At 44.0% G+C, this 19,791-nt stretch overlaps 4 protein-coding genes across 4 annotated transcripts; 2 read left to right on the forward strand and 2 right to left on the reverse strand.

Annotated features, from left to right (window-relative positions):
- Positions 1-1,004: 1,004 nt before the first annotated feature.
- On the forward strand, positions 1,005-2,213 carry LOC6531636. The gene has a single exon (XM_002092397.3). It carries the CDS (start codon positions 1,473-1,475, stop codon positions 1,995-1,997), a length of 525 nt encoding a protein of 174 aa, XP_002092433.1. The 5' UTR covers positions 1,005-1,472; the 3' UTR covers positions 1,998-2,213.
- Positions 2,214-2,735: 522 nt separating this feature from the next.
- On the reverse strand, positions 2,736-7,795 carry LOC6531638 (uncharacterized protein DDB_G0283357). Its single transcript, XM_039372239.2, is given in 9 exon segments — positions 2,736-4,321; positions 4,597-4,910; positions 4,968-5,266; positions 5,328-5,548; positions 5,608-5,709; positions 5,777-6,228; positions 6,334-6,458; positions 6,519-6,837; positions 7,650-7,795. Coding segments are annotated over 8 exon segments (1,851 nt in total). The 5' UTR covers positions 6,796-6,837; positions 7,650-7,795; the 3' UTR covers positions 2,736-4,260.
- A 451-nt stretch (positions 7,796-8,246) lies between these two features.
- LOC6531639 lies at positions 8,247-11,478 on the forward strand. Its single transcript, XM_002092400.4, has 4 exons — positions 8,247-8,652; positions 8,722-9,365; positions 9,431-10,349; positions 10,408-11,478. The coding sequence occupies exons 1-4, from the start codon at positions 8,358-8,360 to the stop codon at positions 10,998-11,000; spliced, it is 2,451 nt and encodes an 816-aa protein (XP_002092436.1). The 5' UTR covers positions 8,247-8,357; the 3' UTR covers positions 11,001-11,478.
- A 1,024-nt stretch (positions 11,479-12,502) lies between these two features.
- LOC6531640 (dendritic arbor reduction protein 1) lies at positions 12,503-19,352 on the reverse strand. Its single transcript, XM_039371907.2, has 3 exons — positions 19,132-19,352; positions 14,826-15,315; positions 12,503-14,761 (listed from the first exon to the last, which is right to left on the reverse strand). Exon 3 carries the CDS (start codon positions 14,617-14,619, stop codon positions 13,081-13,083), a length of 1,539 nt encoding a protein of 512 aa, XP_039227841.1. The 5' UTR covers positions 14,620-14,761; positions 14,826-15,315; positions 19,132-19,352; the 3' UTR covers positions 12,503-13,080.
- Between the last annotated feature and the right edge of the window lie 439 nt (positions 19,353-19,791).

A 19,791-nucleotide genomic window follows, 5' to 3' on the forward strand; every position in this document is an offset into this window, starting at 1 on the left:
CTTGATTTCATTCATACTAACTCATACCCCTCATGCTTCATACTAATTTCCATGACAACGTAAATCGGTAATTTGGAATTTTGGAAATTTCTCGCAGTGCTTTTAGGTGTGCACTTATCATTGCAGTGGCAGGTCAAACTAACTCGCAGGGGAAGTGCCGATCGAAGAGATGAATGTGAAGCGTGCCAGCTGCAAATGCTTATCATAGTCGGGCATACCGCACTTGGGAATGCCCTACACTCACATTGAACAAAGTGTGCTAGAAATCCTTGAAAAAAAGATTTTTTTTAATACATTCCCAGTATGTTATTCAAATGATATCCAATTTCTGTTAAACTAAAAGAAAGTAAATATACAAACATGTATGTATGTACATATGTATATGCAATATGTACTATGTAATCAAAGTTCCCAAACAACATTTGGTTAGTTAATTGGGAGAATTATTAACGATACGGGGAAATACATAATACATATACATATCACCTAAATAGCTTAACTCTCTAAACTGAATCGCTAATTTTTTAAATGCGTCAGCAGTGCACGTTTCGCAAAGAAAAGCAATCTAAGCAATTATATCGGTCGATGATCGCTAAAACCAGATCTAAATGCATTTTAAATTGACTGACTTTTGAATTCAAATTTGTTTATTTATAGCAATTAAATTTATATAAGCATTCGTCATTGAAGGTGAGTTGGGAATTTGTATAAATTCGAATAAAATTATAAGGAAAATGCTTGCAAGATGTAAATAGTAACTAACTGGATTACCAGATAATTATATTTAGGCTATACAATGAATTAAGAAAAATCTCATAGAAGCCCTATACAGTAATATGATTTACTTGTAAATGCTATTTTCACATAGGGTTTGTAGGGTATCCAATGGGGTGGACATAAAAAGGTAACTTGGGAGTCGGTAATGCCGCACCGAAGGGAAACAGACACGGGACAACAACAACTGGAAGGGCGGAAAGGACGAGCAGGGGCAGGGGCAGGGGGATGGGGTGCAGGACGGATGCACGGAGGAAGGGAGGATATTCGGAGCGCGGCTGCTGCAGCCGCAGAGAGAGATAGAGAGAGTGGGAAAGAGATAGAGAGAGGGAGAGCGCCAGCTGAGGGTTGCAATATCCTGCTGCTGCCGTTGAGCCTGTGGCCTGTAGCCAGTATCCTGTTGCCCTCCCGCTTCAGCTGCCGCAACTCAAACAGCTGCAACAATTTTTTTTTTTTTTTTGGTTGCCGATGGATTGTTGTTTTTAATTTCCTTGGCGCGGCACATCCCCTAATGCCGCTATCTCTGGTCCCTGCCACATTTTGGGGTTGGAGTTGCCAGTTGGTCGCCGGGGTGCAGTTGGTCGCAGCTCAGTCGTGGCGATCGCCAGGTGAACGAAGGTTGTGTCGCGCAGGAGCGATTTGGAATACCCAATACCCAAGCAGATTGCAGTTAAAATTTAGGAGATCATCCACTAACCATGTCGGGCAAACTGATCATGAAGCGCAAGCGAGCCAGTCAGGAGGAGCAGCAGCATCAGCAGCAGGCACAGGAGCAGCGTGTCCAGCCGCAGGAGCAGCCACAGGAGCAGCAACCGAATGATGCAGTTCCGGAGAAACGTCATCGTCCTCTAACTCCGCCAGCAGAAGAGCCATCCCCGCCAGATGCCCCCAATCGAATCCTCTTGGAAGCGCTGCAAAAGATAATGGAGCTGCAGGCGGAACTGGATGCCTTTGAGCAGGATCTGGATGATCGGGATGGCTATGCGGCTGCCGGAGCTGAGGCCGAGGACGCCGAGGAAATTGAAGAGGATGCCGAGGTGGCTGCCCAGTTTGCGCCACCGACGCCAGCCCAAAGAACACAGGCGGAGGCACTGGGCTTTGCCATGTGCGCCAGGGAAACGTTGCTGTTCCTCCAGAGTGAGGGAGTACCCACGGAGTCGCCGCTCTACCAGACTCTCCTCGGGAAATTGGTTGGTCAAAGCGATGGACTGCTGCACGCCTAAGGGCAAATTGGAGGGCAGGATCTCCTCCTCATTCTAGTCACTTTGCTGCGATCTCATTGCAAGTAAAACGAGAGAGAAACCAAGGGTTGCGAACTTTCTAGGGGTGGAAATTATGCAACACAGGGATCTGGGTATTCCTAAGCTATGTATTCTAGTCAATTATTGTAAAGCAATATAAAACACATAAGCAACAACGAAATAAATAATATATGGAAACTAAAGTATAATGGATGGAGTTTTACTCAAGATTGGTTCGATTGCAGCTGGGAATAAAAACACTGTGCTACTCTGATTTTCGATACATTTTAAATATATTTATTTATTCATTTAGTTATTACTTGTGTTATTTAATTTTACATATAATAATTAATGAGAATAACTCAATCGCCATATATTAGTTCTTTGAATTCATTTTGTAGGTATGTATATCATATAAGTGTATATATTCTTATTGTTGTTAGGGCGGGGTGTTTTTGTTGTTCGGTTATTTCATTAACTTGGTATCATAAATTATCTGGGGCTTGGGGAATCGCCCTAAAGTAGCATTTGTTATAATTTCATATTAGTTATCTGTATAATTTGTAACAACGATAATTATTTGTAATAAATGGTTGTAATTCCTTTGTATTATCTGTATTACTGATATTTGTTTAAAACTAGATTTTAATTGTTTTCAACAATTCAACGTTTCACATGGTTGTAAGTAAATGTTTCTTAAGGTTTTTGGACAAGATATCGTTTTATTCTTATTCGAGTATATGTTTATTTCATTGCGTTAGCAACGTTCAACTTTATTCGCTCGATACGCAAATTAGGTTACATATAAAAAATGATATAATATCTATGAATTGGCATTTCAATTGGTAATTTCAGACCTGGAAGGGATCCGTCCACTCAGATCCCGATACCCTTCCTACAAACATTTGGCACACTCTCTTGGTTCTACTTAAGCTCTACCGAGAAATCTCATTAATCTAGAAACTAACTAAAGTAGGAAAACAGAAAACGAAATTTTGAGCTTGGCAACGGATCAAATTGTCGATTACGAGTTATATTTAGTTTACTTTTATTAGTTCAGTGTATAATTAATGTGGACATCTGGACAAAGCAGACGACTCATTGTTGAACAATTGTGGAAACGAAAAGTTAGGTAAACTACTTTGCTTTGTCCGTCGTCATGGGTTAAATGGGTTAAGTACATTGCATTACATTGTTATTACGTTAATTTAGTTTTGAGTTACATTGTTGGTTTAGTTAGAACTTTATATTCGTTATATTCGTGTATAAGTAAATGGAGTATTTGTTATTCTTATGTTTGCGTTTAAGTATTCATTTTACTCTGTTATTGTTTTCGTATCTGGTGTTTTAATAAAGTAATCATTTGCAGCAGTATCCACTTATGGACATTGATTCACAATAAACTTGTATATATTTTGTAATTTGTTAGTTATTTTGTAGATCTTTAGTATTCGATATATTAATTCTGAATGCTCGAGTATTAGATAATTTTTGTTAGGGTTAATCTGTTACTTTTCGTGTCAACATGGGGTTAGTCGATCTCTGTTAATTATGTAAATATTAGAATTTGTAAGTGTATATATATATATATATATGTATATATATTCTTTATCTGTATCGTTAGTTTCGTTAAATATATGCATATATAAATAAAATTATGGTTTAAATGTGCCCTCTGTATTTATTATTATTATATTCTATTAAGTTAATTAATCTCATAGATTTTGTCTCTACCGACCGTCAGTCGGCTCCTTCTTTCCCTATACATAGCTTTGTCTTGCTCCATCAACTGGATTCGATCTGTAACTGTACGCCAGACTATCCCAGCTCAACTTTGAGCTGAGCCGTGTGCTTAACAACTGATTACTCTCGACCGATTACAGCTCCCACTAATCATTCAGGCTCTTTTAGTATCTTTAAGATGGTTTGTAAATAGAGATAAAAAACTGGACACAGTTCCGTCTGTGTTTTATAGCCAACGCGAAAGTAAGGATTTCGATTTGTTGATCCAGCCTCATCATCATTAAATGTTAATCCTTGCACGCAAAAATATATGTATAAATATATTTGTTATGTATATGTTTTGTATGTGGTATATATCGTAAAGTTCATTTTGTCCATTTTGTAAATACTCCTCCTCCTACGCCTTCCTCTAATCTTATGAACTCAAGTGTACAAAGTTTCTGTGATGTTGATGTGATTTTCGATTTGCTTGTTCTGGTTGTAGTTCTTGTATCTGTTGGGTTCAGAAAAACTGCACGGGCAAGAACGGAAATGTGCCAATATGTAGCGAAGGATTAGCAGGTCTGTAAGAGAATGTTAATTTGGATTTAGAGAGATGTTCTTGTCTTTGGTTTGCGGTGTATGATCGAGAGGGTTTTTGTTGCGTTTCTGGATCAATGCAAATCAATACATGAACTTTGAGTGATGAGCGGAGAGGGATGTATGTAAGAAGCAAGCAAGCGGATTCACTTAAAGCCCGAGTATTCATTTGCATTGCCCAAAGACATCGATTTAGTGTGGGTTGTGTGCAAGGACAAAGGAGATCTCTTCTGCGTTTGTTAATATCGCATTTCAATACCTTACTAAGAGCATATTGGGCACTGAAGCGGTTGTGGTGGTGTTGTTGCTGTGGTTTTTACTGCCTAATGTGTGATTGTTGATATTGTTGCTGTTGGCACTCTTTTGGCCATCCATTGGACCGAGTCGATAGGAGGATATAAATGAAACGTCGTTGGAGTTTTTGTCACCGACTGGGTGAAAGTTGCTATTGCAATTATTGTGGCTACTGGTGTTAATGTTATTGCTGACGCGGCTGCTATTGCTGCTGTTGTTGTGGCCTGATAGCTGCGGTGGGAGATTTGGTTGCGACTGTTGAAGTTGTTGCTGATTTAGCTGAAAGATAATTGAGATTATTTTTATGTATCAGACTGTTTATCATTGGGAACTCACCTTGGAACTGCCGTTGGAATTGTAGTAGTAGTTGGGATTTATGCTCTTGCCGTTTTGGCACTCACTTGCTCCGTGATTTGGCAAAAAGTTGTTGCTGCTATTGGGTTGGGATTTCATGGTCAAATTCTGGGGGGTTGCCGCTGGGTTTGTAGCTCGACCTCCGCTGGCACTGCTAGGGTCCAGCAAATTTCACCTGTTAACATGGCTGCGATTGTGATTGGAACTGAGACCAGAGCCGCCGATGGCATTTGATTGAGAAGCGCCGCTAGAGCCCAGACCTACACCTCCGCCACCGCCAGCTGGAAGGATGACTTAAAATGTATTATGTACCTCTGTTGAGGTAAGCGCTCCGTATCTTACCAGAATATCCGGGCGAGTGCTGATAGTATTCTCGTCTCCCATAATCCGGCTCGTAGTCAGAGCTTTCGTAGTGCCCACCCCGTCCTCCGCCGCCGCTGATGCCGCCCACCCCGCCTAGAATGTTAGCTGGCGGTCCATGGGGTCCATGGCCATGAGTGCCATACGAGTAGCTATCGTACGACTGGTGAGGATCGTAACCAAGGCCGTCGTCATAACCCCGACTGCAAAATTTGATTAGTAAGTAGGAATGCTTGTTAAAATCTATATTTATAAACCATACCCATAGGTTTCGTCCATGGCCGTCCTGGCTTTTTCCAATATGGACATCACTTTCTGTTTCGGAGCCAGCACATTTTTGCTAAAAGATGACTGCTGTGAGCCCCTGAAAAAGAAAGTTACAAATAAGTTAGTCAGGTTTTTGACGTTGCCTTAAGAAAATAATCATGTACCTATAACTGTGATGTGGGGTGTTCTTAACCCCTCCAATCGGGTTAATTGAGCCGCCACCCATGGCATTGTTACCTCCCTGCATGTGAGACGTCTTCTTATAGCCACTCTTGGCATTATCGTTGTCATTTAGGCTAGTGCTGTCCATCAACTCGCGCAGCTGCTCCTGCCGGATGATGTCGTTACTGTCTGGAATCAAATACTTTCGCAGCTCGGCCATGGCGTAGGCAATTCGGGCGTAGGCTTCGGCGGGCGGCGCTATTGTCGATATCTCCACGTGCAGGTCGCTGTTGAGGTGAGCGTACTTGGGATCCTTGGAGCTGCGGAGTTCCTCTTCTTTGACACGATCGCGCATGGAGTTACGTCCCAGGACGGTCATCTTGCAAAGGGTCTCCTCCTGAAGGCGGCGAAGGGAGTTGCCCTTGGGCCCCAGCAATTTGCCCACGAAGTTGAACTGAATAATAGAAGTTAACCGGTTATGAAATGCGACAGTCATAAAACTTGGACTCAATTTGAATTCGTTGCAATTACTAGACAAGCTAATAAGTGTGAAATTAACCTTGGGATGTTCTCTAATGGGAACCAAAACACGTTGTGAGATCCGCAGCGGCTTCTCTCTATAGATATCGGCATATTTTTGCTCTCTGGAAGGGATCCTTCCTGTTGTCTGAACCTTTTCAATCTCTAAAATAAGAAAAGATTCATTAGATCATGCTTAGAATTCATAACGATGACTTTGCTTACCGCCTTCCAGCAGTTTTTCGGCAATGGGAAACTTTCTGTCCATGCGATTTCGTTCCGCCATACAATCGCGTATGTACTCATTGGCCTTCTCGTTTATCTGGACATTGCCGCCAGGATCTCCGCCATGATGACCGTGATCGTGGGCGGAAGCGTCGCCATTGTGGGCGCCACCTGGTGCTCCTATGGAGCCACCAGGCTTGCGAGGCTTGCCGCCAAAGTCGTTGTCATCGTCGTTGAAGGCGGAAAAGTCACCGTTGCCGTCGTACTTCTCGGTCATGATTTTTTCGCCCGTTTCCCCGGAGCTGCGGTCTATAGGAAACTAATGATATGATCATTTTGTAAGTCTATCTTTAAGGACATGCAGTGTAACTAAAGGATTTGTCAGGACTCAAGCATATAAGTAATGCTTTTGGCTCTACCATAAAGCTTATTTAAGGATTTCTATAGTTAGCTTTATCTAGATACTACTTCTTAAGATCACTAAGAAGAAACCTTGGCTTTCTAAACTAAACTGAATTTCAATAATTTTTGTAAGCTTTCCCAGTTTCCAGTAGATGAGTTTTCAAGGATGTTTAATTTCCAATTTTATTGTTACTGGCGAAAATGTAATTATTTATCGGAATCAATTAGGCGGCTAACCACTAACAACGCTTTTACAAACACAATCATGCGCCACACTCACACACGTACAGACCCACGCACACACACACATACACACACACGGTCACAGGCATTGGGCAAAAACAACCACCGTGCAAAATTGAGCGAATGGGAAAATCAAATTGTTGCCGTAGTTCCGCACACAAAAGCTTTGGGTAAGCAAAACCGGTAAACACGATATTATCCTTTCAGCTTCAGGACTAACAAAAATAGCGCCTGATTTTGGGCAGTTTTCCACTACGACTGCTGGGTGTCCAACTGGTGCACCCGCACGCGTCCCGCGGCCCATGCTGCACTTTCACTTTTTAGTGGGACGCAGTTTTTCACCTATTTTTTTTTCTGTATTTGCAAATTGCATCGAGCGCTTTCTGCTTCCGTTGCTTCCGATGCTTATCTGCAACTGCATTTTCCACTGCTATCTTAACCCACAAACACATTCCAAGCCTAGCGTTAGCTTAAAAAGTTAATTACCACTGTTAAATGGCCCTTTCGATTATTGCTCTTAATTTAAAAGGTTGCGAAAAAACTGCAATTGAATTCGCGAAAAAAAACAATTCTACAAGTGTGACCGCGCGTCGAAAGCTCAGAAAAGTGCATTGCGCGAAAATACCATTGTCTTTGGCGGGTAGTACAGTAATCACTGGAAAAGCGCATCCCATTCATTTCACTTTTCACTTAACTTAATTATGTGGGATATGAACGGATAAGTTTTTCCTCATTATTTTAATAGTTTATTTCGTTTAAAAGTGGTTTCATAAAATTAATTTATATAACGCATACAAATTAAACTTAGGAAAGTATTCATGAAAGGGAAGGTATATGTAACACTACCATGTCTTTTTCTTTTTTACTATATGTAACACAAAAATGTAATATACTGATAAGAAATAAATATAATAATAATATGTAATCATTTATTTTAGCTGTTTTCCTTTAATTATTAAAAATACATTTGACATTATAAACCCAATAAGAACTAAGAGTTTGAACTATGCTGATAAGAAACACGCCTATCGATAATTGCAGTCTATCGATATAGTCTCGGTATTCTTTTGTCTATTTCAGTATATTCGCCTAAGCCACCGCTCCTAGGACAGCCAACTAACGAACACAAAGGATCTATAACAGTAATATCTATCTACATATATTAAATGTTCTAGCCTTGAGCATATTCCCGAAATGTCCGCCGTGAGCCCCAACTCTTGTGTGGAGACACCCAAGGCGCCGGAATGGCTATCGAAGCTAGAGAGTCGTCGGGAGCAACTGAAGCGCTCCAAGCTGGGTCACGAAGCCGGAGCTGGAGCTCCCTGTGCCGAGTGCAAGGACAAATGTCCGGGGCTGGATCTGCACTTCTGGCGCAAAGTGTGCCGGAACTGCAAGTGCCCCAAGATTCAGCATGTGTGCCCGGACGACGATGACGCCACTGGTTGGGCGCAGTTCGAGATTCTTGGCCAGATCAGGGCCAAGCCAGCGTGTAAGTACATCGGAAACATATGTGTAACATATAAAGGTGACAAAGAAAACATTACACATACTGTTGCAGATATCAAAATCAAAGCGCTGGCCAGTCAGCCAGTGCAGCTGGAGTGGGTGCCGCCAAATGCCGCTCCGGACGTGGTCACTGATTATATGGAAAAACTGGGCACCGCCCAAATACCTGTGGCTGGAAGCGATGCCGCCCTCAAACGGAAAATGCAACTCGAGCTGCAAGTACCACCACACGACCTGGATGCCGCACTGTGCGATGGATTGACGGAAACGGAGGCCATTCAGCTGCAGCAATACGTTCAGAAATTGAGGGAGCAATGCGTCGGACAGGGCGTAGTTGTGCGCCTGGGAGATCGTCTTAATCACGCCCAAGTGGAGCACATAGCTCCCGCTTTGATGCCTTCACAGGAGGCGGAAAAGACTTGGAAATCATTGGGGCTCTTGCCCGTTGCTGATGACACTCTAAACGAATTGCTTGCTAATCCCAAGGTGGCCCAGGCTTTGTCCAGCCCAGCGAGTGCCCATCCCAAACTACTGGTCGCATTTTCAGAGCCCTTATGCGAATCGACAGCCCAATTCGAGGAAAATGGAGCATTGCGAGCCCAGACTAGAGAAAAGCTTTTGGGAATTAGCAAGCCGGCTCTTCTCAGCCTTGTAACTCATGGTGTTGTCTATGACAAGGTTCTGGGAATATTACAGGTAATTTCTTAACAAAATCGTTGAGAAAGGTCATCACAAATTTGTAATATATTTGTTTACTTCAGGAAAAGAAGCTGAATATCTCCAGAGATCCCAAGCTTGGTCCAATTGCTGAATTTCGAAAGGAGTATTTGAACAATCCGCAGTTCAGAGCCGAGATCAACATGATCTGTCCTCAACCGCCCAAGACGCCCGTAAAATCATCTCCTGGTACACCATTTAATTCTCCATTGCCGTTGAAGAACCCAGTGCAGATCAGAATGGGAGCCCAGATGCGTCAGGATACGCCGATGCGAAGGGTGAAGTTTGGCGGTGTCTCTACCATAGTTTACGATTGCGGACTGCCTGCCAACACGGACTACGAACGTGATCCTGTCTTTGCGCAAATTCTTCATGCGGAGCCGCTTAAACATGCATTCCAGGAAGCGCGTGCTGGACGTGCTACCTCCTCGGTGGTTATCTCCAACATCCCAGCTCCAGTGGCAAGTCTGGCGGAGCTTAGAGGTCTCAACCCAGCCACAAGGGCTCAACTTCAATCCGTGGGACTTGATAAGAACATGCTGCAGTCCGCTGTGTCCAACGCACCTTACTATGATCGACTCTTCCGTTCGCTCCAGGACAAGGGCATCTCACATGACCAATGCCAGTTGCTGCAGCCAATGAAACAAGTGCATGACTGGCTGCTCGATGACGATCAATTGCTGGACGAGATCGACAAGGTCTTTGCAGATATGGCCAATGGCTGCAAGGATATTTCCTATCCGAAGCCCAGTCTCGGCGAACTGCCCACATCGCAGAGCAGTGATTCTGGCTTCCACTCAAAGCCACCGACACCGGGTTACGGCAGCGAGGATCTTACCGCTGGGCAGGGCAGATTCGCCAGTATTCCCGGCATTGAAGACATGAACATGTACCCGAGTTGCGCCGGCATGCCGGAGCAGTTCCAGCAGCTACGTCTTCACGGGGACGAAGCTACAGGCAAGGGTGAGTGCTCCCTTACTTACTTTTTAAATAATGTAAATGATAAAAATTCCCATTGCAGACTCCCAACGCACAATATTGTGCGCCGACTGCAGCCAACCGATCGCCATGGGCGAAGTTGCCGTTAAGGCAGATCGCGCTGGAAAGGAGATAGCCTGGCATCCCGGCTGCTTTAAGTGCATCACATGCCGGGAACTCTTGGCCGACTTGGTCTACTTCTTCCACCAGGGACAAGTTTTTTGCGGTCGCGATTTGGCCATTAGGCTGAAGATTCCGCGGTGTCGTGCCTGCGATGAGCTGATCTTTACCAAGGAGTACACAGCAGCGGAGGAAGCAACGTTCCACATCAAGCACTTCTGCTGCTATCAGTGCGATGAACCGCTGGCCGGTCAGCAGTATATTGCGGATGAGAAGTCCAACATGCCGCTGTGCCTGCTGTGCTATGACCGCTTATTTGCCGTCCGCTGTCAGCGATGCAAAATAGCGATTGGACCCGCGGATCAGGGCGTCGCTTGGGGCGATGTCCACTGGCATGCCAGTTGCTTTGTTTGCGCTGGAGCCCAGTGCTCCAAGCCGCTTATAGGAGGACGCTTTTGCGTCAAGGAGAACATGCCTTTTTGCAGTCCCACCTGCGTGCGTAGCTTGATTAAGTAAGAGCAGCCAAGGAACCACAACAGTATTTCCAAATTTGTATACACAAAGGATCAAAGACACAGTCATCAAATTTTTGATGATGCACTATATACAATATTTTATAACTATCTAGTGATCAATAGATGCCACAGACTCAAAGTGCCTAGAATAGACTTGCAATTTAAACGCCAATCAAATGAGAACTAAGGAATTCATTTAATTTATAAAACATCTTCCGTGTCTCAAGATTTTATAGACCCCAATTCATCAAACTTAAAAAGACAAATACGAATTTGGGATTTTGTAATTGGCTTTTTAAATAAAAATGATGCCTAAATATTTACAATTCCAGCCGCTTTTGCAGTGCCAATAGACCAAGTAGAGTATATACAAGTATTTTATATATAATTTACACAGATCTATTTACGTATTGAAAAGTATTATGTATACAGGAAACGCACAATTTTAAATAAAGCTTTTACTCGAAATGTAATGTGAATTAAATTCTGGGAGAATTAATCGACTAGCCACACCACAACCAATAAAATGAAGGCTTGCTTTTCGATTTTTTTTACGTATCTGCTGGTAGTTTTTATTGGTAATTGCATTTTTTTGTTGTTTTATTAATTAATCATAATAATTCCATTTTTGTTGATTTTTCTTGTTCTTGCTCGTATATGTATATGCATGTATAAAGTTGCCGATTTCTCGGATCGAGCCATTATGCTGCAGAAGCGAAAACAAGGGGTTAAATCACATTCACATAACTGCCAAATTTGTTTTGAGAGAGGTTGTTCTGCATTATGCATTTAAGTGGCATTTATTTCAAGTATACTTTCATAGTGGCTCAAGTATTCTACAGATTAGTTGCTTGCACTTGCAAAGTGCAATGCAGTTTCTTCAGTTCAATTGTATTGCTAAGTATTGGGTGCGTACGTATTAACCATAGTATGGCGTACTAAGAATTTGTCTGGCTCAGAGTCGTTATCCCCCAATGGAGCTCCTCCAGGGAAGCTGCCATGGGTAGTCAAGGAAGTTTGTGTCGCTAGGAGACTTGTTCGTGGGCTCTGAGCTTCAATGCCTTGGGGAGGACTCAGTTGGGGGACTGGAGGGTTCGGGATTGAAGGAGTGTTGAGTTTCAGCATGTTTTCATCGAACTCTAGTTCTCTTTGCTCTGGTTAGCTGTTTTGATCTTACATTAACACTAAGTTGCATTTGCTCATCGATTTGTTATTAGTTCTCTCTCGTTTAATATGTATTAATTACATTGATAATTAGTTTAATTGTAAGTTCTGTTCTTCGTAAACAATTTTACATGATAGGATTTTTCTTCTGAGTGTTCATGCGTGTGTGTCTGTAAAGATTTACGTGTGTGAGTTCTCCGTAATTTGCTACAACAAAAACTATGCCTTAAAATAATACTTTAGTTACAATTTATTTTGTTTGCTTCCTCTGCTCGCTTGGCATTTCAATTTTGTTCCTCTACCCGCTGGCACAACTAAAAACAATCAACAAAAGGGGAGTTAAGTTCAAATAAACTTGTTTGTAACTAATATATTTGTTATATTCTTAATAGATTGGGAGGAGTGGGGGTAAAAAGGAAAACGACCACTTAAATTAAGGCTTACGAATAACGAGGGTTTCTGGGGAGAAGGGTGGTTTTTAGGAGGAATTTGGGAATAGGGGCGGGATAAAAACACTAATTACAAAGCGATATGGCAACACTTAACGAGTGTTCTGCCCACAATCTGCTGCTTGCTGCTTTTCATAATTGTTTAGATAACTAAAAACTGTATAACTTATAACCAAAGTCGGTGCGTCCGTCTGTCCGGCCAATCGTCTGTCTTTCTCGCTTTCAGTCCGTCGGTCTCCAAGCAGTCCCGTCAGCTCCTTTGCACACATCTTAAAGCTATACACAAAAAGTTAAGTTAAATTGTATATAAAGATTTTCTTCCTTCGCTCTCCGGCCTCTGACAGACGCCGAGGAGCGCCTACTCCTCGGATCAGGTTTTGGAACACGTTCATTGTCCGCCTGCACGACCGCCAAAGCGGTCAAGTGCCCTGAGCCCTGTCCACACCCTGGTTGCTCTGGATGCCGGTGTCAACAATTCGTGTAGACGCCCTGTGTGTAGTAGAGCTCCGTGATTCGTTCCGGAAGCGTGCTGTACAGGTTGGTGATCAGGTCGAGTGGCAGGCGGGACCACGCCTCCTTGATGCGGAATATCAAGTCGTCCTTGCGCGAGAACTTTCGTCCACCGTCGAACACCTCGCGTATAAGCCAGCCCCACACGTTCTCCATGATGTTCAAATCATGGGCAATGGTGGGCCACTTTTGGGTCTTGAGGCCTTCGGCATTCAGAAGATCCTGGGCGGTGGGCAGGGCGTGCGACATCCAATTGTGATCCTGCAGCACAAACTCCGAGTTTCCGCCCAATTTGGTAACAATATTGGGCCGCTCCCGCATGATGGCCTCAATGCAAGATTCTGGTCGCTGTTTGGCGGATGACACCTCCAGAAGCACGGCTCCTCCCACGCAGACCATCAGGTAAATGTACACAGAGTTGCCTCGCGGCCGCTGCGACAGCGTTCTCTCGTAGTTGCGCAAATCATGGAAATAGTATGAGAAGCCATCAGGTCCGTCCAGATTGAACCTACGCTCGTCGTGGAACACCACCCGTCGCCAATGCTCTTCGCTCCACACGATATACGTGTTGGCAAAATTAAGGCGCTCCGTTTGATTGTACTGCGACAGTATTGGTTCCGTCTTCAGCTTTTTGGCGCAGTTCGCTGAACTGCTGGCGCTGGAGGAGGAGCTGCTGGACGAAGAGCTCGACGACGCGGATGAGGACGAAGAGGACGACGAGGCGGAGGAGCTCGGAGCTGTGGTGGCGGCCGATGCCCGTAGAAGAGCATTGGCCGCGGCTGCAATATTGCTGCTGCTGGGTGTCCCAACGGCCGCCACCCTTGACACAATGGTGGGTGATACGCTGGATCCATTCGATTGCTGGGTGGGCGCATGGCTGGAGGCAGTGCCGCCCGTACTGGAACTGGCCGCCGAGAAGTTAGAGTTCTGATTGAGGGCGTGAACGGGCAGGTGCGACTGCGGCTGGCTTTTTAGAGGCTGTGGTTGCGGTGGCGGTGCCTGCTGTGGCTGCTGCTGGTAGTATGGATGGTGGTGATAGCTGATGTGCTGCTGATGCTGGTGGATCGTCGGCTGCTTGAGCTGCAGCTGTTTAAGCTGCGTCTGTGACTGGGCCAATAACTGTTGCTGATGCTGCTGGTGGTGTTGCTGTTGCTGCTGATGCTGCTGCGAATGTTGCTGCTGTGGGATGGGCATCTGCTGGATACCGGGATGCTTCAGGTAGTAGTGCAGCGCCATCAGATTGTTGGCACTGTTGGCTGTGCTGGTGGGTACGGGCACGGAAACGGGCACTACGCCCGGATTGATCGATCCGCCGACACCGCCGCCCTGGAGCAGCTGTACTGTGGTGCCAGCTGGCGGACCATGGACCGCTGCTGCTGCCGCCGCCGCTGCTCCAATTGCACCAGCACTGGCGGCCAGCTGGGCGGCCGACTTTGGGTCATAGATGAACTTGTTAAAGTTCTGCAGGTCCTCCGGACTGAGCACTAACGTTTTCATTTGGATTCGGCTTGGATCGGGTGTTCAAGGTTGAAGTCTGGTTTCCGTTTTAGCTGCTGCCGCTGGCTCAGCTGCTCATGGGCTTGGGCTGGAAACCCTTCAAGCTGGTCTGGCCTAAATGCAAGTCCGGATCTGCGGGTATCTGTATTTTTCTGTTATTTTTGAACTTTTTCGGGGGCTACGTACAAACGATCACGCTCACGCACTTTCGGCTGTCTCGATTTCCAAATTCGTTGCGCGTTCGACTTGGCAACCTGTTCCTCTCTTATTCTCCACTTCTCTGTGCCGAGCTGAGTTGAGCTGCGGTGAGCTGAGCTGAGCTGCTCCCTTCTCTCTGGCTTATCAAAGGGCTGACCGATCGACTCGGCTCGGCTCTCCGACTTCTTCTGATTGCAAAACTCTCGGCGGTCGTAAAAAGATGTCGGTTTACTTTCCCACCATCGGGCACGTACACTCTTGGATGTGTGTATGTGTGTGTATGTTGCTGGGCAGGAGTGTGTGTGTTTATGTGTGTGTGTTTGTACGATGCGAGTGGAGCACTTCCAGTATGTTATCCTCTTTTGTTGAAGTGGTTTTTCTTGTCCGCTGGTGGTGCTCTGGTGCAGTTGCTCCGCTGGCGTGCAAATGTTTCCTTGTTTCTTTATTCTTTCGCTGCTTTGGCTCTTAGGTATTCCGCAGTCGTCGACGTCGATTTACCTGGAATAAAATAAAAAGCAGGTATGTGAAAAAGAGTCTTGTTTCACACTTCGCATTGTATGTATGTACGTGTGTATGGGTGTGTTTGTGCCAGTTGTATATATCTTTCAAGCGATATGTACAATGCACTCATGTATTCAATATTTTCTTCGGCTGGTGAAATCAACAACCAGCACACACAGTATATTTTGGAACAGATGTTCGCTGAGCTCGGATTTCAGGTCCCTTTTTCTTTTTACCCCTATAGCCGCCTTTCGTGCAAACTAAAGAAAAAATAACCGAAATGGGAGCACTCACGCAGGCACACATGTGCACTTTTGTTTTTGGCATTTTGGAAATCTTTAGCTTCAGCTTCAGTCGCAGTCTCACAATTTGCAATTTTCGGTCTCTGCCAGCAGGTCTTTTCCGGTACCTCTACAATGCATTCTTTTGTGGGCTCCTTTTCGAGCGAAAACACAGCGAAAACACAGCGAAAACAAGTGGTTGAAGGGTCAAAAGTGCAGCGGCCGAAAAGGAGAAGCGAGATAAAGATGCCAAATACAGTGAGCAGGTGTTGCAAATCCTGCAGAGAATCGTTTAGCGATTGGCATTCCAAAAATAGGTTTTCCCCCCTGGTATTCCCGTTTGTTATTTTGTTGTGTACCCTCGCACAGGGTATTATAGTTTTCACATGATCACAGAAAGCAAATTTAGAATCTTTTCAATCTTTACACTCTCAAAAGTTTCAGGAGTCTTTAAGTATATATTCAAAAAGTTGTTAAAAGCTCTTTTGACATATTGAGAACTGAAAAACGATTTAGGGTATTAGGAGTGCGGTTAGAAGTTATTTTTGTTTTTGTTTTGTTCGAAGCAGCGAAGCGATAAGGCTGCGACTCCATCCCATACTATATTATTGGCTTTATGGTGGAACCACGGGTACGTGTATGTATTTGCCGTGTTATCATCTGACTCTGGGCTATGACGATTCCTATGCCGACACGCGCACCCAGCACATGCCCCATTCATAATCCCCCCGCACACTCCCAACACTGTCCAGAAATCCCACCATGTAACACACCTATATCTAATCGCGCATATAAATTTCACTCCCAGGGAATAGATTTTTCCCTACTCCGAGCAAACAGCGACTTTAATACGCATGTTTTTCACTGTTTCCCTTCGCCTGCTGCTGGTCTGTAATGAAATTAAAACTAAATTCTGCTCGCCACGGGGATGAAAATCGAGTTTTCGATTCGCCTAAGGGAAGAAAGCTGCTGCCTGCTGCCTGCATACATATATATCTATATCTGTTTTGTGTGTTCGTGTGTGTGTGTGTGTGCGGGGTGGCTGTGTCAACCGAAGGACTACTGTGTGTACTTTTGTGTAGCTACTGCTGCAGCAAACTCGGTCGCTTTCCGATCGAAATTGCTGCAGCTGTGCGCCTCGAAGCTGCTGGGGCAAAAGTTTCTCTGGGGCCTGGTCAGCGGGTCGAAAGTTCAACGGGATGAGACCTTCGACGCGCTCCTATTAGGCCGAACAGCTTTTGCAAAGGGCGTATGGCTCAGCATGCAGCCAATATGGCAGGAATCCGCTATGCATTGGAGTCTATCCTTTATATCCAATGCAGTCAGATGAAGTGATGCTGGTCACACCTAAAACGCGAATTCTTCAGTGCGATACGTTTCAAGACCCGGCTTGAAATATGCACAGATAGTGCACCTATCAAAGTGATGTTATTTGAATCCTTACAATGTTTATTACAATATATTGATAGAACAGTATGTGTGCGCGTCAAACGAAGTGGCCAATCGAAACTTGAGATCAAGCCAATCAGATTGTTTGATCAACTGTTTTGCCAAGTTTTCTAATTATCAACATCATTATGGATACGACTTTCTACGATTTGCGTAGAACAGCTGCGGGCTTTGATCGTTCGCACAGCATTTTCCACTCATTTTCCAAGCTGATTGCGCACTCTCGGCATTCTTTTGCGCAATTAGAGGGAAGTTGTGAGTTTAAAAGCTACAGAGATAATAAGCGCCGGGCACTGATTGATAGTTATGTGCTGCTCTGCGAATTCCCAACGTACATGATAAGATACAGCACATTGTACACACAACAACGAATGGTTCGAGAACCTTTGTTTAGTGTTGTGTGAACTTTGGCCTTGCGTTCGACCAAAAAAAATATAAAAATAAATACCAAAAAAGCAAAACGGAAAATAAAAAGTGGTTGTACTTGGAGGGGAAACTATAGATTCAAGCTGGAAATGATGCTGGTCGCCAGTGTTTCAAAGCCCTTGGAATGCTGGCAGGCCTAAAAGTATCTGTTTTTTTTTTTTTGACAATCTAATCATATGCCCTTGATAAGTCTCTGAACTCGGTCCGGGATCTTTTAAGTCGGCTGACTAATCAAATTTGAAGGAATTGAGTCATGTTCATGCTCAACTCTTTATACACACTTGAAAAAAAACCCATCGATATTTATGATTATATCAAAAAAATGTTATTTCTAACTTGGGCCAAGAGCTGGGAATTACAAATGCTCAAAGGTGGAAAACGTTTAAAAGTTATGCTAGCCCTTTGTGTAGTGGGTTTATGTCGCAATTTTATGCACAATGGCAATATTAACGGAAATAAAGCACAGCAAAGTTCAATAACTTCTACCAATCTGAGATTTTTTTTTCTGTGCACTGGTTCACGTTTGGTACGTTAAAACTTTGCTGTTAAGGTGATTCACTCGGTATATTTTCCGTAATTTGTAATGCTTTTCACTTGTTTTCATTGGCACGTTTGAGTCCTGTTTGGCGAGGTCACTTTCGTGGGTGATCACTGTGTTAATGAACGCAAGTGAGGAGCCCTGCGTTGCGGGGGGCTGCAACCGTCTCCCTCCCACCCGTTTGATGACTGCAGTCGCCCGTTTCCCGTTACGTTGCATTCAAGGAGTCAGTCACACACAGACATAAACGCACGCGAAAAGAGAGCAAACGAGAAATGCATGTGGGAGAGGATGCAGATGATGCAGGGGAATAGACGGGCATATGGACATGTGTAAAATATCCAAAAATATAAAACGAACCCAGCGACCGACGACCGAAACGTCCGACGTAATAAAATCCCTTACGCGCTGCGGGCAGCGACGCTGGCAGCGCAGCCACATGCTTCTTTCTATATTGAGCCAGCCAGCCCTTATGTATATAACTCTCCGTTATATACAACAACAACCAGTCCCATATATAAACACACGTACGTACATACAGACCCTGCTCTGTGTCCGCACGTATGTTTGTTTCTACGGTACGTGTGTGCGTGTCTGTGTGCGCGTCGTGTTTTTGTGATGCCATCGTCGATATTGAAAGTACATGTGTACATACATAGGTACGTATGTATGTACGGGCAGGCTATGTACCAACGTACGTTGAACGAGAATCGCGTTGGAAATGAAATTGCGAACAACGGAACGGTGCGATGACGATCCGATACGAAGTGCTTTATTTTATTTAGTTAATTCTTAGCACATATGTATAGACAGATATATATGCACCGACGACTGTATACACTTGAGTTTGCCCGTATATATGTGTGTGTGTATCGTTTTCATTTTCACGGAACAAATATGGCTGCAGTACACAGTTTTTCTTTTTTTTTTTATTCACTTTTTCACGCTATTATAGCTCGTTTTTTCACCCAAAGTATTGCTGACTGGCCGATTGGGGTTTCGTGGATTTGGATTCCGTTTGCGTTGCGTTTGCTGGCTGCCTTTTTGGTTTCGAAGTGCGTGATTACGCCATTTTCTTTACTCGCTCGCTTTTCGCTGCACGCCCATATTTCGAATTACCTTTTTTCAATACGAACTGATCGATCGGTGGAGATCTTAACTCGCTGCACACGCGTACACTGGGTCGAAACAGGGACTGATTGGGCTCTCCAATCAATTTATTGACTATTCCACGGGCGTTGAGGGGTTTTCTTTAAATGCAAGTACGCAAAACTCACGGGGTTTCACCAACACACGAATCCGTCTTGCTCGACTTTGCAGCAGTGTGACCATGGCGAGCGATGGCGCTGGGCAAACATCGATATCCCAACATGGGTACTATCGAAGTTCCTTCATATGTACACATTCGATAGCATTTGTCCTTACCAATAGTTTTATAGGTTCATCTACCTAATTTTTTCAATTTTACAACTGGTAGCTGAGCTCTCAATTTTCACATTTTACATTTTAGCATGCGTACTTAAAGGCAAAATAAGAACTTTTAAAAGTAACAAGAAAGTGCAGTATTAGTTCGATAGTATTCGATAAGAACGACTGTCGCAGTTTGAAGCGGAGACTTAAACCAACTTGCTAAAATCATCAAAAAGCAAAATGTTAGCTTTTATAAAAAATATTAGTATTACGTGTTAAAAATCAAGTTGAAATAAAGTAACTCCCTAAGTTAATTGTTTTAAGAAAGCAATTCTACAGCTGATGCATATTTTAGATATGCCTTTAAAA

This window comes from Drosophila yakuba, chromosome 2R (assembly GCF_016746365.2).
Source record: "Drosophila yakuba strain Tai18E2 chromosome 2R, Prin_Dyak_Tai18E2_2.1, whole genome shotgun sequence".
In the NCBI taxonomy this organism is placed as follows: domain Eukaryota; kingdom Metazoa; phylum Arthropoda; class Insecta; order Diptera; family Drosophilidae; genus Drosophila; species Drosophila yakuba.

What these genes read in the sequence shown, in the direction of transcription:
- LOC6531636 (XM_002092397.3), top strand. Translation starts at nt 1,473, where the DNA reads ATGTCGGGCAAACTGATCATGAAGCGCAAGCGAGCCAGTCAGGAGGAG.
- LOC6531639 (XM_002092400.4), top strand. Translation starts at nt 8,358, where the DNA reads ATGTCCGCCGTGAGCCCCAACTCTTGTGTGGAGACACCCAAGGCGCCG. An exon ending in GATCAGGGCCAAGCCAGCGT is followed by an intron (nt 8,653 to 8,721) that starts GTAAGTACATCG and finishes ATACTGTTGCAG; the next exon opens with ATATCAAAATCAAAGCGCTG. An exon ending in AGGTTCTGGGAATATTACAG is followed by an intron (nt 9,366 to 9,430) that starts GTAATTTCTTAA and finishes TGTTTACTTCAG; the next exon opens with GAAAAGAAGCTGAATATCTC.
- LOC6531640 (XM_039371907.2), bottom strand. Translation starts at nt 14,619, where the DNA reads ATGAAAACGTTAGTGCTCAGTCCGGAGGACCTGCAGAACTTTAACAAG.